Source organism: Apus apus, chromosome 24, assembly GCF_020740795.1.
Source record: "Apus apus isolate bApuApu2 chromosome 24, bApuApu2.pri.cur, whole genome shotgun sequence".
Lineage (NCBI taxonomy): Eukaryota > Metazoa > Chordata > Aves > Apodiformes > Apodidae > Apus > Apus apus.
In genome coordinates, this window is record NC_067305.1 from 3,214,345 (window position 1) to 3,240,317 (window position 25,973).

The following is a 25,973-nucleotide window of genomic DNA, read 5'->3' on the forward strand; positions in this document are numbered from 1 at the left end:
AGGGCCCGCTTGGGTGTCCCGTTACCGGCGGTTTTCAACGAACGGGAGGGTTGGCGGGAGGGTTTAATCCAAAGCGCCAAGCGAAGGAGCGACTCTTTGCTCCCCTCAGCACAGCGGCAGCCCCCGCCTTCCCTCGGGGAATTCAAAGTGGCTCGTGGAGACTTTTTCAGCAGGCAGCGGGACGGGGGCAGGTCCCGGAGCTTCAGCTTCTGGGCCAGAGACCTGAGATCGTTAGAAGGGTTTGCGGGGGAAGGGACCTCAAAGATCATCTAGATCCAACCCCCCTGCATGGGCAGGGACACCTCCCAGCAGCCCAGGCTGCTCCAAGCCCCATCCAACCTGCCCTTCAACACTGCCAGGGATGGGGCAGCCACAGCTTCCCTGGGCAGCCTGGGCCAGGCTCTCACCTCCCTCAGCTTCCATTTGTGTCATTAAAATGAGTTGCAGAAGATGAATTAACCCAAAACCTTCTGCCTTCCCCCTTGACCTGGAGCTGACACCCCTCCCTGCAGGCCCCCCCCCCAAATGCTCCATGTTTTTAGGAAAAAGGTGTTTTTTAAAATCCATTTTCTGTTCAGGCCTGGAGAAGGGCACTGACACAACTGAAGTTAAAGGTTCTTTGCTTTATTATTTGCTCTTAAATCAGCTGCTACCAGTGGTGATGGAGGAGGTGTGGGGAGAGGAAAGGGAAGTGCCCTGCACTCCAGTGACATTCCAAGGCAGACCCACAACTGCAGCCCTTTCCAAAATCCCAACTCCCAGAAAAGGACAACCAAGAGGAACATTCTGGCTTGACACTTCACAAATTCTAATTTACAGAGGAGAGAAAGGATGTTGGGGGGGGTTGTTTTGGCAACCAAAGGGGAAGGTTCTGCCAAGTAACAGATGCTGTGACTTGAGATCTTTAACTTGCATTTATTATCAAAGTCATCCTGGTTACATCTGTCATGTCAACAAGATGCCACAACTACAAAACAAAAGAGATTTGTGCACGTTGCAGTTTCGATGCAAAAAACCAGTAAAATGGAAATCCATTTGTTTAAAAAAGTAATTAAAATTACTCCAGAAAAGCAACTGAATTGGGTTGGTTGGGGAGAGGGAGGGGGAGGGAGGTTGGTCTTTTTTTAAACACTTTTACATCCAGTCGAAATTAAAACGGGTGATAACAAGAAAAAAAATACAAATTCCCCCCCCCCCCAAAAAAAAAAAATAAAACAACCCCAACAAAACAACAAAACAACCCAACAAAATCAGGTCTTTCCAAGTGTTTAAAAAGGCAACTCCTTAAGCATTCCTATCAATTCGGACGTCGATCTCCCTGCCCCGGAGCTGGATCCCGTTCATCATGCGACAGGCACGTTCAGCCACCTCTGGGGACTCAAACCTGACCACCCCACAACCTTTGGACTTGCCATTCTCCATCTTGATGTCTGCATAGAGCACGTGGCCTGCCAAAGGAACAGAGAGGATCTGGGTTACATCTTCTCTAGGTCGCCCAAAAGGGGGTTCGGGTTTTGGACAGCGCGAAGTTTCTGCTCTGGGGATGGGTTGGGTGAAGATCTCACTGGGGAGGAGTTGTTGCCTCGTGTTGAGGTGGAACTTCCTGGGTCCTACTTTGCATCCACTGCCCCTTGTCCCATCACAGGGAACCACTAAAAATAGACTGGCCCCTCCTTCTTGACACCCACCTTTCAGATATTAATACTGAGTCTTCTCCAGTCTCTCAGCCTTTCCTCCTCAGACAGATGTTCCTTCATCATCCCTGTAGCCTCCACTGGACTCTCTCTAGGTTATCCCTCACCCTCCTGAACTGGGGAGCCCAGAACTGGACACAACACTTCATATGTGGTCTCACCATGGCAGAGGAGAGGGGCAGGAGAACCTCCCTGACCTGCTGGACACACTGGGCCACAAGGGCACGTTGCTGTCCCATGGATCACTTGTTGTCCACCAGGACTCCAAGGTCCTTCTCTGTGGAGCTGCTTTCCAGAGGGTCAGCTCCTACCCTGTACTGGTGCCTGGTGTTATTCCTCCCCAGCTGCAGGACTCTACACTTGTTGAACCTCCTTAGGTTCCTCCTTGCCCAGCTCTCCAGCTTGTCCAAACCCTGCTGGGTGGCCACACAACCTCCCAGTGAATCAGCCAATCAGTGTTGGGGACATAGAGCTCAATTCCTATTCAGTTCTCAGCGTTATTAAGCAGTGATGAAGTAACTTACCACATTCATTAAATTTATCTTTCAGCATTTTCCATGTAAAATCAAAAGGCAGCTGTGAAAAGAGAGGAACAGACCATTACAGAGGATCTGAGCAGCTTGGAAGCACTGTCAGCTCTTCAAAACATGGGACAGCCACTGCTCAGCATCTCCACCCAGAGATGCCAAGAGGTCTTCTCCTGTTCAGGAAATGGCTTCAATTCCCAAAATCCCACCCAGCCCCACATCCAGTATAAGATACTCTGACTGCAGCCAGCTGAGCACGTGAGCTCAGCATGTTGGTGCCAACGACTCTAAAGGGCTGTGAAGAAGGTCTGAAGAAAACTACTCACATTTCTCACAAATATCTGACAGGCTTTCCTGGCCACCCCAGCTGCAGGTCCTCCAGCGCCTCCGAGGGAGCCTGCAAAATTGCCTGCAAAGTTGCCACGTTCCATGTCCATGGGTCTTTCAAAATTGCTTCCCATTGCAAGTCCCATTCGATCTATGCCTGCTCCCATGCCCTGGCCCATAGGAGGACCCATCCTCTCCATGTTAGTGGCTCCGATGCGCTCCAAGCCCATCCTCTCCATGCCAGCAGCTCCCATCCGCTCTATTCCTATTCTCTCCATGGGGGTGGCTCCTATGCGATCCAGACCAGCAGGCATCCTCTCTATCACCTGCCCCATTCCAGTTCCCATTCCAGCAGGGACCATTCTCTCCATGCCTATCCCCATCCGTTCCATGCCAGCTCCCATCCGTTCCACCCCTGAGCCCATTCTGTCCATGGTGGTGCCAACGCGGTCGATGGCAGCGCCCATCCTCTCGATCCCAAATCCTATGCCAGATCCCATCCTTTCTATGCCAGATCCCATCCTCTCAAGAGCTGGACCCATCCTCTCAATGTTGGGAGCAATGTGATCTATGCCCAGAGGGGCCATCCGGTCAATTCCTGACCCCATCCTCTCCACGTTGGAGCCCATTCGATCCAAAACAAGCCCCATCCTGTCTATTTCTGACCCTACTCTCTCCATCCCGTGTCCCATCCCAGAAGGAATTCTTTCTATTCCCGAGCCCATACGATCAATGCCAGGTGCCATCCTCTCAATCCCAGGAATGCTGGCATTTCCACCACCTGGAACACAACACACAGAGGATCAGTGATCATGCAGGGACATTAAGAAAAAAAAAAACAATCAGGTTTACACAAGTGAAAGGCTTCAAGCCTCAGCTTCGTTCAGGAAGGCGAGTCTGTGCTCTGCTGCTGCAGGTTCTGTGTCCAGTTCTGGAGCCCCCAAGATAAGAAGGACATGGAGCTCCAGGTTAGAGTCCAGAGGAGGCCACAGAGATGATCCAAGGGCTGGAGCAGCTCTGCTCTGGAGCCAGGCTGGGAGAGTTGGGGGGCTCAGCCTGGAGAAGAGAAGGCTCCAGGGAGACCTGAGAGCACCTTCCAGTGCCTGAAGGGGCTCCAGGAAAGCTGGGGAGGGACTTGGGACAAGGGCAGGGAGGGAGAGGACAAGGGGGGATGGATGAAAACTGGCAGAGGGAGATTGAGGTGAGACATGAGGAGGGAATTCTGGAGTGTGAGGGTGGTGAGAGCCTGGCCCAGGTTGCCCAGGGAAGCTGTGGCTGCCCCATCCCTGGCAGTGTTGAAGGGCAGGTTGGATGGGGCTTGGAGCAGCCTGGGCTGGTGGGAGGTGTCCCTGCCCATGCAGGGGGTTGGGACTGGATGATCTTGAAGGCCCCTTCAACCTTCACCATTCTGTGATTTTTTAAGTTCCATCAAATTAACAGAGCACAGCAACACCAGAGCCCTTCCAGGACCTGGCTGAATCCAAGTGTGCAGAGACAGAAAACATGAAAAACATTTAAGTTCTGAAGCTTGTCCACAAAGCACAATTAGTACCTTTTGCCATCTCCAACCTGCTACAGAGAGAACTTCCAACTGCTGCAGCAAATACCTCCCAAATACATTCTGGTTTTTTTCCAAACAAAACACACCCCATTTTTATGTGCAGCTCAGGTATGAAAAGCAGGCAGTGAAAATCCTTCTCTGGGTGTACTCACCTATTCCTCTCTCCAAGGTCTCTCCAAAACTACGAGACATTCCCATTTCATTTCTTCCAAACTCTCTTTCAAATCCTGCCCCCATGGCACGATCCATCTCTGAAAAGATAAAGGTTTGATACATTCTTCAGGGTATCTAAATGACTCCTGAGGTAGAAGTTTAATACAGGTGTAAATTTTAAAGCTTAACAGCAAGGTTTTAATTATGTTCTCCTGATCACTTTAGCTTGTCTTTGAGAAGACCCTCAGAAAGCAGGACTGATCTCACTATGGACAAAGCTACTTTGCTCTAGAGAAGTCTTGCTGGTGAATGCACAGAGCACAGTTTATCCCTTTCTAAACTAGTCCTTCAAGGCAACCTCAAGGAACCAGTTGTTCTCTGCAGCTCAGAGGCCATGAGTGACTTGGGGACACCTGGAGAAAGCTTTTGAGAGACTTTGTAGCACCTTCCAGTAACTAAAGAGGACTGACAGGAAAGACGGGGAGACGCTTTTTACCAGAGAGGGTAGTGACAGGACAAGGGGTGATGGTTTTAAACTGGAAGAGGAGAGATTTAGGTTAGACATCAGGAAGAAATTCTTCACCATGAGGGTGGTGAGACATTGGAACAAGCTGCCCAGGGAAGCTGTGGCTGCCCCATCCCTGGAGGTGTTCAAGGGCAGGTTGGATGGGGCTTGGAGCAGCCTGGGCTGCTGGGAGGTGTCCCTGCTCATAGCAGGGAGGCTGGAAGCTGATGATCTTTAAGGTCCCTTCCAACCTTCACCATTCTATGCCTCTATGCCAACTGGAAACCTTAAACAAGTTTTTCCAATAAAAGCTCAGAAAAGGAAAATGCTCAGTCCAGGGAGTCTCTCTCCAGGGTTCCACTTCCAGAGAACATCAATCAGGAGCTGGATATACAACAAACCAAATGCTTACCACTCATTCTGCCCATGTTCATTCCAGCTGGGAAGCGACCAATGTTCTCCATGCCACCAAAAGGACCTTCCATTCCTACAAGAAAAATATTTGTCAGGACTCTATCTGTGCATTTCAACTTCATGCCACACTTCACTCACATAAGCTGCTTTCACAGAACAGATGGGGCTGGGAGCAACTTGGGCTGGTGGGAGGTGTCCCTGCCCATTCAGGGGGGTTGGATCTAGATGACCTTTAAAGTCCCTTCCAACCCAAACCATTTCATGACTCTGATTTATTCCACAGGCCCCAAAACAATTCTGTGTATCAAGAGATTCACAAACTAAAATGTGATCAGGATTTGGCCACAGGTATCTCAAATAATAGAGAACATTGGTCATGTTTTGGCTGAGATCTTTACCCTCCCCCATCCACCTACAGCAGTTTTATTAATATTCAAAAAGCAACAAGTTATTACTAACTGGGTGATGATTTCCAAGAACATAAATGCCTGCTGGACATACATGGTTAGGTTTGCATGACTTTCCAAAAGCCCAAAGCTATAGACATGCCAAAAAAACACAGCTTACCTCCCATTTTATTCATTCCAAAGCCCATGCCTTCCATTCCCATTCCTCAAAATAAAAGAGAAAGCTTTATGTCACAGATGTCATCCTAGAGAGATTCAGCCATTTGACTGGCTGTAGAAATAAAAGACCATACAACCATGTCCACTGGTTGGACTGGAGAGCTTACATCTGATAACTGAGTAGATTGCAACATCCCTTCTCAGAAAAATAAAGCAGCAAAGGGGAAAAAAAAAACCCATAGGCATTGATCAATTGAAAGCTGAATGTGTGCTACTTTTTAGGTGGCTCTTTAAAACTTGTGCTGTTTCAACATCTCCTCAACAAAAGATTTGCAAGCCCACTAGGAAGTGTTAAGTGACAGATGGTTTGAAAAGTTTCATGTATATTTGCAGTGTCTGCTGCTCATGCTCAAGAGTCAGAAAATGAGAGCTGTGCCTTGACTAGAGTGGAAAAAAAAATATGGAGCAGTTGGTTAAATTCAAGTTTCCATCATCAAGCTCATTACTCAGGCTCAACATGTGGCTTTAACACTCCTAAAACACTTCAACTGTTGTTTTTTTTTGTGTAGGCAAAACAAAACTATCTACCTTCTACACAGCTTAAAGCTCTCATGAAACAAAAGCATAGGAGTAATCTTCTTACCTCCAGGTCCCATGTTGCCCATTCCCATGCCTTTGTTTAAATGATTTGCATCAATAGGTTGACCTCCAGGTCCTAATCCCATGCCAATACCACCAAGACCATCTGAAGAAAATATTCAGATATCAAAAAAGCCTTCTTTCCATAGTTTGACAAAACAGCAAGTTTTATTCTTAAGTAATTGAATTCCATTCTCCAAAAAGCTTGCTGTGTTCCCACTTTGGGGTGTGTACTTAAAGCATGTAAGTGTCTAATAAATCCAGATGTGTTTTGAAGTCAACTGAAAAACCATCTCATTTTTTAATTTTTTTTTTTTAATTCATTTTCCATCTTAACGACTTGAGAAAACTTGTTTGGTTGATTTTAAGCTGACTCCTGAAAAATAACTGGCTAGAACACTGCTTATTTGGTGCAACTCCTCAAATCTAAGGAGAAGAGAGTGGGCAATTTAGTAGAAAGATCTTCTGACCTTTGCACAATGTTACCTTTGATTGACAAAGGGCTTGATTTCCACCTTTGCCAAGGTTCTTCCCTTGTAGGGAAGAATTTCACTCTTAAGTTCAACCTAGCATTATGATAGCCACCTATGGAATTCAGAGCACACAGCCAGCCTCTTCTCTGAGCAAATCAAATCATATTCCCAGGCAGAATTTTGCATCTTCCTGTATCCAAATGAATTAAGGATCCCCCAGTCCAAAGCAAGAAGAACAACAACAACAAAAAAGCCCTCATGTTTTCTTTATGGTCAAACCAGGAAGGAAAAAAAAAAAAAAAAAAGAGTTCTTGGCTTGCATCAAACAGCAGGTTAATGGCATTTTTTGCCTGTGAGGACTCCCTCATTTCCAGCTCAGCATCATAAACACAGGAAGTGTTGAATCTTGTTTTAAAACAACACAAGGTGACCCCTTCCCCGCCCCAATCAAGGCCAAGAAAAAGGCTTCCACTGGTACTTGTTGGTTTGATACAAAGAGGATGAAATTGCAACCCAATGACTGGAAGAAGAGGAACATCACTGCATCAAGTCAGGGCAGCAGGAACACCCAGGAGTGATTCTGCTGCTGAATGAGGCTTTGACAGATACACGGGAAAGGGAACTAATTAAGGGATGGATTGATTGGTGGTCCCTAAAACTGGGCAAGTCAGGAGCTCACAGCAGGTTTGGTTCCCATGCCTAAGGGAACAGCAACTGGCTGAGTCAGCAGGCTGAAGTGAACAGCCAGACTTCACATTTTAGCTGTTTTCAAACAAATCAAACCTGTGCTCTCCCACCTCTAGCTCTTCCCTTCCAGCCCAGACTTCTCCCTTCAGTATTTTTGGTATCTTATCATGACATGGGTGAGGTTGGAAGGGACCTCTGGAGCTCCAGACCTTTGAGTCAAGCAGAGTCACCCAGGACCACACACACATATCTTTGGAGTTATCTCCAAGGATGGAGACTCCACAGGGTCACCTCAAGCTGGGCACCCAGGACCACATCCACACAGCTTTTGAGGATCTCCAAGAAAAGAGACACCACAGGCTCTTTGGGAAATCTGTTCTAGTGCTCAGTCACCCTCACAGGAATGTTTCCTTATTTTCACAGGGAGTCTCCTGTGTTTCAGTTGACACTTAGTGCCTCTTGCCCTGTCACTGGGCACTGAGAAGAGCCTGGGTCCCTCCCCCTTATACCCTCCCTTCAGGTATTTATATATATTGATCAGATCCCCTTTAGAAACCTGAAAACCTGGAAGATTCTCAGGTTCTCAATCCATCCCATTCCATTGAAGGAAAAACACTAGATGCCCAGAAAACCATCATGTACAAGGGGTACACTATTGACTAATTAAGTTTCCATTAAAACCCACCATTAACAGTAGTTTTACAAGGCATCAGGGTCTTTGAATTGCAATTGAGAGATCTGGAAGCCTTGAAATGTGAATGGGATATTGTTTTAAGACAAGCTTCTAGCTATGAGCTGAAAGAAGTATCCATAAAAAGAGAGAGTCTGAGCAGCTCTTCTTTACTATTTCCCCCTTTGTTATTACTCAGATGATTTGGATCCCAGCTTACCAGAGTCTTACTGAGGCTGGGATCAGGCCCCCAGTTGCTGAATGGCAAAATAAAAACCATAATATGTTCAGTCATGGAGAAGATACTTACGAGGGAGTTGTTGGGGTCTCTCTGGAGGAAAGAAGTCTCCTTTGGGAAAGGCTCGTTCATCCTAAAAACAATGCAAACCATCAGAAGTTGGCAAAAAAACTAAGTAGTGATTTCTTGTTTGGTTGGTTTGATGAGTTGGGTTTTTAATTAAAACAAAGAAACGTCAAGCTAAAGCAATCTTGACTGTATTTAGGATTGTCTTTTAGCCAAATAATCTGAATTAACCTCCCCTGGCAGCAGGAGTTGACATCACAAGGAATCAGGCAAGTCCCACAGTCCCTCCCAGAGCTGAAACCCAAAATCATGCAAAATCAAGTTCCAAAAGCTGTTAGAATTTGAACCTACTCACCATTTTTACATGCATGGGTCTGTCAAAGAGCAGCTGCCCATTAAACATGGCTGTTGTTTCATTAAGGATCATTGTTCACACACTAGAACCACAAAAATCTGAAAGCTCTGAGTGCTAAACTGGTGCCCAGGACAGAAACCCCAGTCAGAAAACCACAGCTCTCCAGGATGTTGCTTAAGTTATTGTTAATCTGTTCACAGACTGTTCTAGATTGTCAACAGATTGATAATCTGCTCACAGATTATCAACAAGCCTTCTGCCTTCTCCAAAACAAAACGACTTCGAAATCCAAATAACTGAATATTCAAAGAATGCCTTTTGAAAATTAAAACAAGCTAAAGATACTCTTCTGGTTCAGATTCAGTTCAGAGGTCACTCAAAATGCAACTCCAAACCAGCCGAGTTTAAATGTTTCATCAGTAACTTCAGCCACTTAACACAGAAAATGTGCAGAATCTCTCAATATTTGCAAATCAAGAAATAGCCAGATTTTGAAGTATGACTCACAGACTGGTTTGGGTTGGAAGGGATGTTAAAGATCATCCTGTCCCACCCCCCTGCATGGGCAGGGACACCTCCCACCAGCCCAGGCTGCTCCAAGCCCCATCCAACCTGCCCTTCAACACTGCCAGGGATGGGGCAGCCACAGCTTCCCTGGGCAACCTGGGCCAGGCTCTCCCCACCCTCAAACTAAAGAACTTCTTCCCAATATCTAACCTAAAACTCCCTCTTCCAGTTTAAAACCATTACCCCCAGTGAACAGTGAGCAGTTTGTACAAGCCTTGCTTGTATATGCACATGCAGAATGGAATTAACATTCAAAGAGAGAGAAACTTTCTTTGGGGGAGAAGAAGGAAGTATTTCCCTCCTTTCCATCCCACAGTCACAGGTGGAGAGATGACACAGGCAGCAGTGTCTATGCTTTGTTGTTTGGTTTTGTAGCTTGCAGTGTAGCCAACCACCCCTTGCAGTGTGAGGACAGAGGAACAAACCAGGTCAAACCCCCTGATGCTGCAGAGGGACCTGCTGCATCCCCCCTTTCCCTCCATCACAGGAATTTCTGAATTTCTCAGAAACTGCACTTTAAAACTAGCTACAACCTAGACAGAAATGTACTATTTGGGCTAGAAATCCATATATCCACATGGGAATTAACCCACTTTGTTAATGATCCTGAGCAAACAGCAACAATTCTTTCCAGTTGGGTCCCCCCTCCCTTTGTTTTTTTCAGTTTTCCCCACATTTTCCATCCAACCCGACTCACTGTGACAAGACAATATCCTCCCTTGGAACTCTATCATTTCTTTTTTCATCCTGCTTTGTTCCCCAAGTGCTTTGCCTACTATTTACCATCACTGCTTTCCAAGGATACATATAGCCTGAACAGCCTCTATGGCTTGCTCAAAAGTGACAGTGCCAATCCCACGACTTTTGCCATCTTTATCTTCCAGAATGTCTGCCCGAACCACAACACCAGCCATGCTGAAGACTTCTTTCAGTTTCTTCCAACCAACCTTGTAATCCAGCTGGAAAGCAAGTGATATTGGAAGTATGAGAAAGGATTTCCATCAAAAACAGCTCTAGTGTTCTTCTATTTCCTTTCCCACTATCAGCAAGCTTAAGAAAGTCTTTACAGAGAGAGGAGAAAACTGAACTAGCATAAAGAATTATTGCCATGTTCTTGGTTTTGTTAAAAACAAAAATTAACATCCAGGATCCATCTCAATTTACAGCTTCACTCGTATAAAGAAACAAGACTTCTCACAAAATTTTCCTGGAACAGAGCTCAAAGTCCAAGGATTTTCTTCTAATTCATTAGATTTAACTCAGTTAAGACAATTGTCAGTTGGAAGGGACCTCTAGAGATCATCTAGTCGAAATCAACTCATTTCAATATGACTTGAAAGACTTTTCTTCAAACCCAAGTAAAAGGAGAGCTGGGTATATTAATATATTTGCTGTTCCTGCATCTTGAACAAGAAAAAATGCATTTCATCATTTCCAAATACAACTGCTGTCTACTAGGCAGCAGCCCAATGCTGACCTTTCCTTTGTAATGCAGAACCATGACCTTCTCTACCAGATTTTATTAACATTTCCCATGTCTCTTTTGCTGATTTGATTTTATTTTTTTATCCAAAGTCATGTAATTCATGCCACCTCTTAAAAAGCAACCCAGGATATCCTGGGTAGATCCTGGGTAGAACCATGAGCACGTACATCATAAAAACAAAATTGGTTCCAAAACAAGTCTTTTTCCTTTCAGATATTCTGGTCTCAGATTCCACAGCACTTACATTTGCCACAAAGACAGTGCTTCCCAGTCTCCCTGCCTGTAAGGCATGGATGATCTCGTTGGGGATGTTGGGATTGTTGAGGATACTGGGTGGGATGTTGATCATGCCAGGACCACCCGGGCCAGGACCAATCCCCATCCCACCAGCTGCTGCCATGACCTTCTGCATTGCTCTCCTGGCGTGTTCCCCATCAGGATCCTGTAACAACAGACACCACATCCTGCCTTCCCTCTGCATCCCACTGGGATTTAGGGGCATGGCAGTCAGGAGAAGTAGGGATTTCCCTTCATACAGGGCGAGCTGCTCCCTAGAGATCTCCATCCCATCACCACCCAATAATTTAATCTCTTTTAACCAATATGGCACCACCCTTCAGCCACCATTCCTATTCATGCATCTCCCTTGACTCTCCAAGTGTTTATTATTCAACACCAACAAACCTCCAAATTTCACCTGTTCTGAAGATTGACAAACCCAGCGTGGCACTGGGGAGGTTTTGGAAGACAAATGCCAACTCTTGGCAGCTTCAAAACAATGCAACAAACTCATTTACAAGACACAGTGGGTAAAACTCCAAAAAGATTGACTTGGGCCCTTCCCCCCCACCACCACTCTGGCTTTTCTAACACCAAAAAACCTTTCAATGCACCCCCCCTATTCCTACATCATTCACAATTTTAGGACATGCTGGAGAACATGGATAATTGGATGAAGAATTCAAGGAAGGATATGAGATTAATAATTGTCACTTTCTACTGAAAGTGAACTAAGCACCTTCACCAGGTGAACTGAATTATTTAGGTTGGAAGCATCACACTATTATTGAGCAAAATGCACCAGCACTGCAAGACTGCTGAAGAAAGCAAAGTGTCCAATGGAATTCATGAGTCAGAAATACAGATGCTTTAAAATAAAAGTTATTTGAGGTAATTTGAGTCTTGGTCTGAATTTTAAGACTAAACAATAGCACGTTTTGAGGACAGGAGGCAGGATAGCTTTCATATTATTTCAGCTACAGAAAATGACAGCAGTCTGAGGTGGAGAACACATTAAAGTGAATACAAGTCACTTTTCAATGTAAATTTCTCATTCCACTGGTAAAATAAGGTATTACTTAAAACCAGATTAGCTCCAACAGAAAGCTAAGAGTGGTTGTCAAACAAACTCAGGTCTTGTCATCAGGCAAAGAGCTTTCTCTATTCTGCTCTCAATTTTTATTATGTCACTGGAAGGCCTCGCTCAGCAGTGAGGCAGCCAACAGGAGAGGTATGGCCTGAGAGCTGGGAAACCTGATGCTAATGGCCACCCACAGTAATTAATTCCACACAGACTGCAGCACTTGGCTGGGATGAGTGTTGCTGAAGTCCCTAAAACCGGTAAAAAAGGTTCTTCACAAAATCATGGAATGGTTTGGGTTGGAAAGGACTTTTAAAGATCACCTAGATCCAACCCCCTGCGTGGGCAGGGACATTTCCCAGTAGATCAGTCACTGCCTGATGACTTCCAGGTTCAACTATGTTGTTCTAACCTTCCATGTCACCTCTTCCCTCCTTCACAGGGCAGCAAGAGGTCAACAGTGGCAGAAGACAGCTCGTGCCCAGAAGCAGGCTGCTCCAGAATTCCTTACTCACAAAACCTGCATGATCTGACAAATGCTGCCACTTCTGCCCCCATCCTTCCTCCCAGAACCACAGCAAGGGGCAGGGTGCTGAGGGCCGACCTTCTGCACACATTCTATGCTCATGCAGACATCTCTCATCACCCACCATGAAGTGGGCAGGGCACCACAGAACACGAAGCCTGCTTAGCCAAGAGCACAGCTCACACACCCTAAGGCCAAGAGTCAATGCTAACACTGAATTAAGTCCCTTTTCATTTTTGTTTAATTGAACTTTCAATGCAGCTACAGGTTCCAAATTGTTGGAATAAAACTTTAAACTTGTCAGTGGTTAAGAATTAACTCATGGTACAGTTGGGCATGTTGACTGGTTGACAATAGCAAAGCCATTAAACTGGAATTAAGTCTTTTGAGGTATTACAGAAAGCAGCTTATTCTACAGAGTTGTTTGTAGAACACATTCTTTAAGATCCAGAATTGAAAATGAAGGCAGTCAAAAACAAAGAGTTCTGATGCAGGTTTCTTCAAATAACAGACCTCCAGTTAAAGCCAAAGTCTTGCTTTAAGTCCTGCATTGCTCCCATCAGCATCTATTCTTTAAATCAAGTTTAGTCTTGATAATCATGTTCAAACTCAAGCTCAGCAGCACATGCTGATGGTTTAAAAAGTTGTCTTATGTTTTTAAATCCTATTTGGCACATCCTGCCCTTTGTCAGTGATTGTTATCTGCAAATAAATCAGCCATAAATCTTGACTAAGAGCTACCCCTTCACCTTCAAATTCAACATACTGAAAGAACAGATGCACGTCTTACTTCTTTCACTTTCAATGGTCTTCCACCAAGACTATGCTTGTTCAAAACCTCTGCAGCCTTTTTCATGCTTTCTTCCATCTTGAATTCAACAACACTGTGGGGATACAAGACAGCTAAGAACATTGCTGATTTTTTTTAGAAGAGTTTCCTCATTTCTTGCTAGAAATTCAGAAGTGAACTTACGCGCATCCCTGACGAGATGATTTCACAGGCGAGTAACAGGGAGGAGAGGAGGGAAGAAAGAAGAAATCAAGTAAGTAAAAGCACAAAACACACAAAACCACTTCTTTTTATCAAGTCAAATCACATTAGTTAGCCCTAATAGTGAAAAATCAATGCAATCTTACCCAATAAAGCCTTCAATACTTGAGCTCCATTATATATAATCTCTTAGGGGATAACAGGATTAAACTGTAGCTTCTCAAGTGGGAACAAACAGAACTAAGTCCGGATTCTCCAAGAAAAGTACCACACGCTTCATGTGACCTGCTCTTCCCTGTCATACAGCAAAGCCCTGGCCATGTTCTCTCACCCTCAATCCGTATCCTTCAGTGAAGTGTGCCCTGCTCTTTTCTCCTTGTAAGATCCCGTGGCTGGACTAAAGGACTTAAGTACCTCTGAAGGCAATATACGTTTACATTGAGGACTTGAATTCTGTTTACTGGCCCAGGAATCAGAGTTTACAGAACCTGCTTTTACACACTGGCCTTACAAATTCAGCAAACCACTACAGTGACGTTTTCCAAAACACAAGTATTGCTTTAATATTCCGTACCACCCTACATACTGCTGGGGTCCTGGGGTCATCCAAACAGCCAACACCAACGGAACACAGTGGAAGACCACCCTAACCCTGCCTACAAGACCCCATCCCACCTCCTCCCCTCCCCAAAAGAACCTGTTATAGCCACTAAACATACACACTCTCTACCTTCCTGACTTCGTTTCGTTCCACGCCACCATACAGTTACATTTGTCATGTAGAAAATCCACAGAAGAAATCTCTCAAACACTTACCCTTGACTTTCCTTCAGCGTCCATTAAGAGCTCCACGTATGTTACCTCACCAACTACAAATCAGATTCCAGACGACACATATACCAAGGGAGAAAAGCCAAGAAAACAATGGGAATTTAGAACAATCAACAACCGTGTATGGAGCCTCTGCCTTATAAGAAAGCCCAGAAACACTCCATGTTCTCTAGACCACAAAACTGGACAATTACAGGTATGCAGTAAAGTTTTAAAACAGGTCAACATGTTCTTGATTTTCCTCCACTTCAACAGCCAGCTGTTTCCACAATAATGGCTTCCTTGATCTTTAGGACCCACTCATTACTTGAGGCAATCCAAATCCATGGGGAAGTCTGCAAGAATAAGTTTCCTTCACTTGACAGAGCAGGCAATCTTGTCTCCAGAGTCCAGAACTTGAAGAGTTACTTGCTTTTCTCTGGATTTAAAGACAAGCTTCCAAAAAGGGAGTCAGACTGAACCAAGAGATCACAACTTATTTCAGCAGTTGTTTGGCCTTTTCTTAAGCCACAATAAAGTCCTTTCTTTTAGCTTCAAGAAGTGGTATTAAACAGTCTGCCATCTTTGCTCTCAAGACAAAACTGTCTCCAGCAACTGGCAAAAGGCTCTGGAAAACCACATCTGCACCTTTCCTCACAAGATTAGGATTGCCTCTGGATGACCCTAAGACCGTATCATGTACTTCCAGAATCCAAAGACTATGGCTGCTGCCTTTGAAGTGACTGGCACACAGAAGAATCTTGGAAGAAAACAGGGGTTTTTAACATTTTCTTTCTGGTTTTAGAAGTCTTAATTTTAAGTTGACAGGAGGACTTCAAGTTGCATTACCTGAAAGGTGGAAAGCAGTCTTTGTGGGAGACCACAACCCACTCTGAATACTGATGGTATCCTTGGAGCAAGAAACTGGACTTTCATGCTCTAGAGTCCAGCTCCTAGCAAGGGACAGGAGAGGATGAGGTGTTCATCCTGGCCTCCCAGAGGACCAGTGGTTGACAGGACACCTAGTGGCATTATGCAAAACCAACATCCTGAAAGGTCCCTCTCAAAGCTCAAAGAGAAGGAATGCTCAATGAATGAAATCCCTGCATTTTTAATTTAGCAACATGAGCATTCCAGCCAAAGAACAGTTAGCTGGGCAGAAGAGAATCTCTGATCCAGTCATGTGTTTCTAAGGATTGTGTTTGAGACTGGTAGAGTCTAACAAGCAAGTCCCTTTGAAAGGGACAGGGCAGATCGAGTGTTCCAAGCCAGAGCTTTGTGTCCAAACAATACTTATTGAAATAAAGCCTACCAAAATTAATTCCATCCTATCAGCTGAACAGTAGGAGATCATGTAGTTGTTTCCACAGTGAGAGGGACTGCACTGTAAGCAGCTCCTGGGCTAGTCCTTGGTGGTACATGGTGGCCATACACCGAGTCCAAGCCCTTCTGAAGCCAACCAGCTCAACAGCAGCAGCCAGAGTCCAACCAAACTTGGATCAAAAATGAAAATGGGATTCAACAATTTCTGTAGGAAGACACCAAACTCCTAGATTACCTACAGGACAAAACCACTTGGTTTCACAGAGTCACAGGTTACAAGGCTGTGACTTTGCTCCTACTAACACTACTGAGCCCTGGATGAAGGACTCTCCTCTCGCAACAACTAGAGCCACACAAACACTTCCAAAGAAGTTTGCCAAGCTTGAACCTAATTTATTAAATATGATTTAACACTCTTTTGACAAATCTGACCTCTGAACAAAGCTTTATAGACAACTGTAATTAAAACTAAATATACATCTAGAAGTAGGTTTTTTCCTTCAAAGGGCATCCCAACTTCCTGAAGAGCCAAATTTAAAAAATCAGGGGGGGAATGACACAAATTGTGGGACAGCTTGGTATCTCAGACACCAAGCCCACAGGAGAGAACTGCAACAAAAATGCAGTTTTTCACTGGAAAACCATGTAAAACGATTCATTGTGACACTTTCCAGGAGATTATCATTCAAGGCTGGAAAAGGAAACTTTAAGGACCTAAGTCGAGTCACATTTTATTTGGCTTTTTTTTTTTTTTTTTTTCTAGATCCCAAACCACTATATATCAGAAGATCAGGCACTGGGGATAAAGCAGAACAGCAGGCAAGGGCAGCACTGTAGTCACAGGCTAAACCTCCTTCAGGGAGCAAAAGAAATGCCCAGGGAGCCAGGCAGATCATCTTCCTGCTACAGAACAGCTGGCTGGTATCAAGAAACAGATCCTATATCCACAAATGGAAGTTTATTACCAGACCAGCCTCCAAAGGGAGATAAAACTTGCAGAAAAATCCTAGCTCTAAGTCAAAGCAAGTATAATTAAGGAACATGTTCCCCCTGGCATCTTTAAGGCTAAAGAGCAGGCTGATTTATTCTTTAAAACTTCACACTTGAGAAAGTTCAGAAATGTGATGCTTCTTAAAACCAAGAGATTAAAGCAGAAATCACTGCAATAACTAGAAGTACAAAGGGATTTCCAGTGTTACTTATTGTTACAGCCATTGGGTTTTTACTCCTCAAACTGTAGTTTCACTTCCCAAATAAGTTTATCTGCATGGAAAATTAAGATGTCCAAGCCAGACTGGTCTGTCAGCATTCACATACTCTCCAAACACTGCCCAGGAATCCCAGGTAAGTATATCCACGTGGTGACTTGAGGGACAGCTCAGATTCACTTAGCCCCAGAGACAGATCTGGGAAATAACCAGGATAACAAGCTCAGACACAGATGTCAACTTTGAACATTGTTAAGTTGGGCAATATGATTTTAACAGTTAGTGACAGACCAAGAAGCTCTGAAAGGCATGAATGCTGCAGAGAGGCAAGTCTTGACATGAGAAGCACAGACACTGAAAAAGGGGGAAAATCCCTTATGCCAACAACTTTTTATGGCCTAGAGGGTCAAAAGTAAATATTAAATAGAGAAAGAAGCCTTCCAAGACATCAACAGAACTGTAGGGATGTCCCTTCATCTTCTGAAGTGAAGAACTACAAGCAATGGGACTGGTTCAAGAGAAATCTGCCATCAGAAGCCTAATCCTTTCAATATGAGAGAATTCAGTCCCAGCTTCTCCTTCAGGGACAGTGTTTGAAGCTCTTGACAGGCAACTTCTAACAAGCCACATGGGGGTCTTGGGAGAGAGAAAAGAAACACACTCTGTAGATGCCTAAAGCTTTAGTTAAAACAGAAGAAAAACATTCTTCCCAAAGCAGAAACAGAGAAGAGTTTGCAAGCTATTCTTCTACAGCAAGGAAAAAAGGAAATCTCACTTTTGCATGAGGGAACCCAGAAAAAAAGCCTGGGTCATTTTGGCTCTCTAACAGCCCAGGCAGGAAAGATGAAGAAGTTTGTATCCACTGATCAAGGCCAATGTCTCCTTGAAAAGATGGTGAAGGCCAAGGAAAATAGAGCAATTCCCTAGCTGAAAAGTATGGGGAAACAAGGCAGATGGGGAACAACACTTCCACACTGCTTATTCCTCTTGTTCTCTTTAAAATCTAAGAACACCAGCCTGCAAGCATAGTGTGACAGGATCCTGGGCACTGAAACCCACGGGACTCTCCAGTAACAGCTCTCCTCAAGGCACTGGAGTGACAGCTGTTGGTACCAAAGTAACTAAAGTGCTCAATTAACATTTGGGATTGAGTACCACAGCAAGAGGACATCAGTTACATGTTTAGGAGGCCACAAAGGTTCCAAACATTTCCGGAGATGGAGCAAGAAGGCAGCACATGAAGTTTAGCAGCTGCTCTTTGTCACAGAAGGGTGAAAATGGGGAAGGTTTGTTGCTTCTGTCCCTCAGATCTGTCCACACCCTGGCTGTGGTGTGAAGAGGCAGGAATGCCTGTTCCCTCCCATAGTTCTGCCTGCCCAAAGGTGGCTGCAGCCCTGAAGATACAGTCCCTGGGGTGTCCTGGAATCCTTGAATGTGACACAAGCATGGCCTTGACCGCCAGTGCTGCCAGCTCTGCAGCAGAGCACAACAGAATGACTGCCTTCATTTACAGCTAATCCTTCTCCATGCACTCTATGCCATCTTGCTACTCTGGTCAGGAAAAAGGCTTAAAAATCTCAAATTCTCTATTTCCTAAAGGAATCCGTAAGTATCTCCAACTCAAACACAAGCTCTCTGTTACCATATGGGACCACCTCACTAATGCCAGCTGCCAGGAAGAGTTACCACTTTTGTCCCTGAGACAGAGCCATTTGCTGGGGGGACAGATGAAGACATTCAATCACGCTTACTTTTAGACTGCACTTCCATGCTGCAGAACTGCTGCCTCCTTCTTCTCCTGAAGCCACTCACCAATTGCCAGTGACCAATGTCAGTTTAGGAGAACCTTGTGTTTGTCAGCCAATACAAGGGAGTTCCAAACAAGAACATTTTTGCATCTCATTAATAAGTGTGTCATACTGCATACCTGTAATTGAGTTTCACCAACACATACACTGAAATGACTGAACTCATTGCTCTTGAGAGAGATGTCACCTTTAGAAGACTTGTACGCGTCTGAGAAAAACCAGGTTGCAGAAATATGAGCAGACCTCACAGCTCACGTTTCCTAAACCATACTTACTGACACCAACCAGCTGATGGAGGGGAACTCCTCCCACGGCCAGCAACCTGCCATGCCAGAGCTGCTACCAGCTTCAGTCTTCACGAATGCCCAGTCACGGAGCAGTCATGAAACACCTATGGTTACCCTTTGGGTACAGATCTCCCCAAACCCTGACCTTTTGGCCTGTAATTCTTACACTTACAAACCAGGAATTCTAACTTTTAGGTTTGTCCACGGTCACATTTCTGGTTCTTGGAACTACTATGCCTTGTATCAAGAAGTCCCGATTGAGCAAGTTCAAGCACAGCACGAGAGCACCAATTTGGTAGAAGTCAAGTGACTAATTAGAACGAATCTCAACTACACGGCAAATCTAAACTGTTGTATTTGAACAAGCAGTCCCAAAAACCACGAAAAATGCTGCTCCAGGTTTAGCATAACAAGCCCTGCAGACAGAATGAAGAGGTTTCAACGTTCCCCTAGGAGTATCTGCTGGAATGAGTAGCTGAACAGCAAGGCAGGAAACAATCTCACACCGGACTTTTCCATCCACGTGAACTGGAGAGAAACCACAAGACACTTGGAACGGAATTCAACATAGTACTTAAAATTAGACATCTACACATACAGGTGCTCCTGTTCCCCAAGGGGTCTGTGCAGCAAAGGGAGAGCATGACTTAAGGCAAGGGACCGTTCAGAATTAGGGCCTGTTAAAGCAGTCTTGAATTCTTCACATTACAGCAAACCATTGCTGAATCTCGACGTTTCACAGCCTCTAATTAGGGAAGTTTCCCAAGGCTCACAGTCCTGAAGTTCGTTACGCAAACTCGGCTCCATTCTGCCTCCAAAGACAAACATTTTCCAACCCTTTGGAAATGTGCTTTCCCATTCATTAGGCCACACCTCGTGAACACATTAAACTATCATCCCTCACCTAGTTCAAACACAAGGAAACACTGATCACTATTTTGCAAGACGTTTAGGACTGATGCTATGTATTTTAGAAGTGACCCACAAGAGGAAGGGGATCTATTTGTTACCCTGAACTCATTTTGAGACTTTTTAATGATGGAGAAGCCAAGTATTTTCTTGCCACTCTGCTGCATTCCCAAGGTGACTTAAAAATAAGTAGAGTTGGCCATCAGCTTAAAGAAATAAAACTACATTTAGATTTGTCACCACCTGAGTATAAGCAGTCAGCTCAACTTCAAGAGATGAAGATGCTAAGGTCAACCAAGGCAGATCCCATTCACATGGGACAGTTAAACAGGAGTGGGGAAGGGGAAACACCAGGAACAGGATATCCAAAACCCGAACAAAGCACAAACCTGATTGTTCTTTTTTGCAGGTCACCTTTAAAAACATGTTACTGCTATCAAATGGCAGCAGAGATCTTTACCTAAGCACAAATCACTGCCAAGTGTGGGGACACAGCTAGATATACACACACCAGATCAGCAGTACATAACTACCTTTACTACCCCAAAGACAAAATGCTTCAGAAAGTTTTGTTCAATGTCGAGGCTAAAATCCAATTAAAGCCTCATTTTCCACCCCTCCCAAGAAAAAGACTCTTAAATCTCCAATGAAGCACTATTAGCTGTATGCTAACATGCCTGCAAAGGAACAATCCACCTGAAAGGCTGCCAGGGAGCAGATGTTGTGGAACCCCCAAAAGGGTTTCAGGCAGACCTTGTCCAAAACTCATCTCGCTACGTCCACACACGACTTCAACTCTTTACAAGTTCACAAAAAAAAGTCAGCCACGAGTAAGATGACAGACATCACTTGGCCACCTGAGTTGTACATTACCTTTCTCTTTGACCAGGTCTTTCAGAGACTGCCACTTGACGTCAAAGGGAATATTTGTAATAAAAGCTCGGTATCTCTTAGCAGGGTTAGCATACGGCTCAAAGCGATTTCCTCCTCTTTTGACACTTTTCTCTTTTCTTTTTTCATTTTGGCTTGGTCGTTCACTTTCACTGCAAGCAAAGAAAGATAATCACACACATTAACTACTCTGGCATTTGATCAACGACATACCACCTCTTGGAACTTGTTCTGTTCTAAAAACTAGGTTGAAACTAACACAGTTACCTCCCTTCACCTTATTTGCAAAACCAAAACTCTGCACACAGGGTCAGTTGCAAAGATTTCCTAACAGCAGACAACTTAGAATCATGGAATGGTTTGGGTTGGAAGGGAACTCCAAGATCATCCAGTTCCAAAACCCCTGCATGGGCAGGGACACCTCCCACCAGCCCAGGTTGCTCCAAGCCCCATCCAACCTGCCCTTCAACACTGCCAGGGATGGGGCAGCCACAGCTTCCCTGGGCAACCTGGGCCAGGCTCTCACCACCCTCACACTCCAGAATTCCCTCCTCATGTCTCACCTCAATCTCCCTCTTCCAGTTTCCATCCATCCCCCCTTGTCCTCTCCTTCCCTACCCTTGTCCCAAGCCCCTCCCCAGCTTTCCTGGAGCCCCTTCAGGCACTGGAAGGTGCTCTAAGGTCTCCCTGGAGCCTTCTCTTCTCCAGGCTGAACACCCCAATTCTCCCAGCCTGGCTCCAGAGCAGAGCTGCTCCAGCCCTCTTACAACACAAAGACCCACTATTTTCTCCCACATCCATCCACTGCAACCAATTTTTTTATTTCATAATAATTTCAAGTTGACCAAGCCTTGCTTTGTCTCCTCACAATGCTCCAGATCAATGTCCCTCTATTTATTTTCTCCTTAGCACACTATTCCACTTCAACATCATTAAGTCAAATAATACACTGACCCACCACATTTATAGTCTTGCACTAGAAGAATTTTAACAGCAAAATCCTGAACCTCACTAAATGCTCAGGTCACTGGCTCTTACCTAACATCACTTTCCTTTCTCCTCCAATTAATATTTGGATGACAAATTCAAAACCTCTGTGCATGCCAACAAATGTATTGAATATTTATTTTAACTGTTTCAGTAAATCAACTCAAACAGGTCAACATTTTAAAAACTAGAAATGAAGACTATTTCTAAATCAACCTGATCCTAACAGGACACAAACACCACCAAATAACAGCATTTAAAACAGGAGAATACTTGAGCCTCAGCCTGACACAATTTCCCTAACTAAGCCAATTAATCTCCCTGTTTTTTGTGCTGGTTGGGAAAATGCAGAAAAATATGTTGTCAGAAAAATAAATGAGAACTTGTTACTCAAAACAGCTGGTAAAGTTTCTAAAACTCATCTGTACACAACAGAACTTCTGCTTAACTTCAGCCCTGCAAGGTCTGAGCCATGTCAGAAATTCTGGCTCCGAGGGGAACACAGTTCCAATCCCAAGGATGTGTTACAAACACATGAAAAATATTGTACTTTCTGGACACAACCTTCAACACAAGCAGAATTTGGTGTCACTACATGATAAAAGAGGCTCTGCAGGTAAGATGCTGGAAAACACTTCTAGAAAAAAGTGTTCCTCAGTTATGTGCAATATTTATTTCACCCAAAAAGTGAAGTTTTCAGGCTGTCCCTCATTGAACTTTAGTTTAAAGCTTCTGGAGTAATGAAGTAATTAAAAAACCAAAAATAGATTCAAAATAGGACAATCCTTCTAACACCTTAACTTCTGTTGGGCTGCAGACATCACACAAAATTTAGTGTGTGTTAAAAGCTACACCCAGTTTTTTTGTATGGTTATTCCTCAATCTGGAACTATTTACACTCCCCCTGGGTTGAAATGCTGTGTAAGATGCTCTGAAGTCATGCAGTAGGATGCAGAAATATTTTGCAATCCCACATTTAAGGCTCCCAAGTCAGCCTAAAAACACCTCAAGCTTTGATAGATCTGTGAAGGATTCAGATAAATATTAACCTAGAACATATTCAATATATTCAGCCTAACAAAATCCAGCCAGGTCAAAAGGAAGTGTCAAGGAAACCACTTCAGCTGCAAAGCTGGAGGATTTTTTTTGCAGGATTTCAGATACCACCCCAATGGTTTCACCCACTGAAAGGGCAAGATCAGGCAGGCAGAAGTCCACAGAGATTGTTTAAAAAGATGTGGTAACCAAGTATGAAACCAACTGAGCATTCAGGGCTTCTTTTCAAGGGAGTTCTGGACAGCAGGAAGGAAGGAGCCCCATATTCCCTCCAAAATACACCATGCCTGCCTGGGAGTATCCCAAAATTGGAAGAGCAGGTGAGATAAAATTCCCACAGCAGCTTTGCCCATCCCCATGAGGAACTGGGATCCAGTGACACCAACACTAAAGTAAGAGCTACAGGAAACACCCTGAAATAGTTACTTTCAGAAGGTATTTTCTGCATATTATTTTTCCCTGGGTGACAGAACTGAAATGCTACATCAAGACTAAGGAAAAAATGATCCCATTTGTGACGTGTGTAGAAGGAGGAACTGAAAGGAAAGCTCTTATTGCCTCCAAAGAAACTGACTATTACACACATTCCTCTGCAAGATTTCCTAAATGTGCCATCCAGAACTCCTGAGTGGAACAGAAATCACAAAGAATCAAGATCCAGTTTAGGCAGATCCTCTTTTCTGGCCCCCTAGGACAGTGAAAATCTGCTCACATGAACTGGCATTATCACCACAGCCCTGTCAGCTTTGCCACATGGAGCTTGATACTACAAATAGAATTGCAGCTCGATTAAAAGATAAGCTCCCTGGAGAGACTCCAAACATAAAGGGGGCCAGGGAAAAAAACAAAACAAAACAAAAACAACAAGAGAATTAAGTAGACATCTGTATTTATACTTTCAGGAATAAACTGTCTCCTCATATAAGACAAATTGCTGATGATGTGTTACTTGGATCTGCAGCTCTGGTACAGTGGCCAGGAGGAAGCTTTGAGGTGTAAACAGAACCTAAGACATAAACATTCTCCACATAGAACCATCCCAACCTGATGGGGAGAAAAGATGATGGGAAGATCCTTCCCTAGCCCGGGCTAACATGTGACAAGTCACACTGGTGCCATGGTGGCACTGGGATCCCCGCCCTCTGGGATCAGAGGTGCCTCCAGCCCTTCCTGGCAGGAAGAAGGCAGGAGGAGTTGCCCTCATGAACATTTTCTCAGTTACCTTAAGCACATATTAACTATTTTGTGAATAAAAAACCGGCCAGATATGGACAATTTCCCCAAAAAAGTGACATTTGGAAAGCTTCCTTCCTGGTCACGGGAAGCACAACCCACAAACTCAGGCAGGAGAGGCAGGTTTTCACATTAAGATGTTGCCATTTCCTCACCATCCCCAAATTATCTCCAATTAACTCCAGACCATCAAGCCAAGCTCTGTTATTAGATCTGTCAGCTCTGGGTCAGACAACAGATATGCAACATGCTTGGGCAGAACAGCCTGCAGGGACCAGCAGCCTGACACACAGCTAACAACACACCTCTGGGACAGCAGATAAACAAATCTGTCCTCCAGCCCAAAACATTCCTCGCAGAAGAACATCACGTTCAAAATGCTGATCCTTATCTCCTCAGCATTTGAGACCTGAGGCCAAAAATTACCTGAAGAAAGTGTGGTCTCCATTCCACAGACTTGGTATTAAGAAAAAGAAACGTTGCTAGCTATGAAGTCTTCCAAAATGAGGTTAGCAGCAACATGGCTAAAGCAACAAGCAGCTCAAATATTTTTCTCCTAACAATCCCCACAATCACCGACCAAGAGCTGTAACGTCTGGAGGTTTTTTCTGAAGTTTCTGTAACGTTCTATCGACATCAAACACACAACCCTTACTTAGCACCTGGTAAAACCCTCAAGCCCTCTCTCTCACTCTGGAAGCCTTCGTGTTCCTCACCCACTCCACAGGTAAATCAGCAGCCACGAAGCAAAGCACACTTGGCTCCAAATGTTGCAGCAGCATGAGAGATAACTGCCTAAGAAGAGCCTTAATTATTACAGCCCGCCATCGATACCAATTAACTCAGAACATCAAAGCCCATACCGGTGGCACAGCCTATACCTTGAGGGAAGGTTTTAAGTCGTCCATTAAGGCCTAGCAGAAACGTTCCCTAAGCGGGACAGGGATGATCCCCCAGCCGCTCTACACCGGCTCCCAAAGCCAGGACCGGCTCCTTCCCCGCTCGGCCGGCGGGAGCCCCGAAACGCACCCGCCCGGGGCGGCTCCCGCGCCCGCCAGCCTGCGGGCCGCGGCCAGTAGGCCTCACCCGGGATCCCGGGGCTCGCCTGGCGCCCATCAAGCCGCCTTAGCCTCTTCAGCGGCCCTGCCCCCCAGTCCCGACCCTCCGCCGAGCCCTCCCGCGCTCCGCCGCCTGCCCCGGGCCGCCCCCGCAGGCCGGGCCCGCCGCACGGCGAGGCCGCGTGAGGCGCAGCAGGCCCACGGCGGCAGCGCGGCCCCTCCCCGCCCCTTACCTCTTGGGGGGCGCATCCCCGGCACTGCCCGTCCCGTTGGGGGGCGGCGGGGGAGCCGCCGAGGCCGCCGCGGCCGCCGCCGGCTCCTCCATCTTGCCGCCGCCGCTCTCCGGGGCCGCCGCCACCGCCGCCGTCGCCGCCATTTTCCCTGCGCTGCGCCTTTGTGTGAGGGGAGCCCGCCCCGCGCATGCGCAGCGCGGCCGGCCCGGCGGCCTTGGCGCGCGGCGGGGGGGGCTGAGGGAACTGGGGGGGGGGGATGAGGGGGTGAAGGGATGGGGGGGATGAAGGGATGGGGGGGGGCTGTGGGGATGGGGGGGGGGATGAGGGGGTGAAGGGATGGGGAGACAGGGGGGCGGGGGGGTGTG

General features: G+C 45.5%; 2 protein-coding genes across 5 annotated transcripts; both read right to left on the minus strand.

Annotated features, from left to right (window-relative positions):
• Positions 1–895: 895 nt before the first annotated feature.
• HNRNPM (heterogeneous nuclear ribonucleoprotein M) lies at positions 896–14,369 on the minus strand. Of its 4 annotated transcripts, none has more exons than XM_051639766.1 (13): positions 13,788–14,369; positions 13,581–13,698; positions 11,173–11,370; positions 10,248–10,401; positions 8,876–8,925; positions 8,527–8,587; positions 6,391–6,492; positions 5,749–5,793; positions 5,180–5,254; positions 4,262–4,360; positions 2,548–3,329; positions 2,219–2,270; positions 896–1,448 (listed from the first exon to the last, which is right to left on the minus strand). In XM_051639766.1, the coding sequence occupies exons 2-13, from the start codon at positions 13,680–13,682 to the stop codon at positions 1,285–1,287; spliced, it is 1,884 nt and encodes a 627-aa protein (XP_051495726.1). In that variant the 5' UTR covers positions 13,683–13,698; positions 13,788–14,369; the 3' UTR covers positions 896–1,284. The 4 variants fall into 4 exon arrangements, with proteins under 4 accessions (XP_051495726.1, XP_051495727.1, XP_051495728.1 ...); XM_051639767.1 differs by having other exon boundaries at positions 13,605–13,698; positions 13,788–14,350; XM_051639768.1 differs by lacking the exon at positions 6,391–6,492 and having other exon boundaries at positions 13,788–14,351.
• A 117-nt stretch (positions 14,370–14,486) lies between these two features.
• On the minus strand, positions 14,487–25,779 carry LOC127394063 (heterogeneous nuclear ribonucleoprotein M-like). The gene is made up of 3 exons (XM_051639802.1): positions 25,609–25,779; positions 21,024–21,193; positions 14,487–14,674 (listed from the first exon to the last, which is right to left on the minus strand). Exons 1-3 carry the CDS (start codon positions 25,749–25,751, stop codon positions 14,610–14,612), a joined length of 378 nt encoding a protein of 125 aa, XP_051495762.1. The 5' UTR covers positions 25,752–25,779; the 3' UTR covers positions 14,487–14,609.
• Positions 25,780–25,973: the final 194 nt, after the last annotated feature.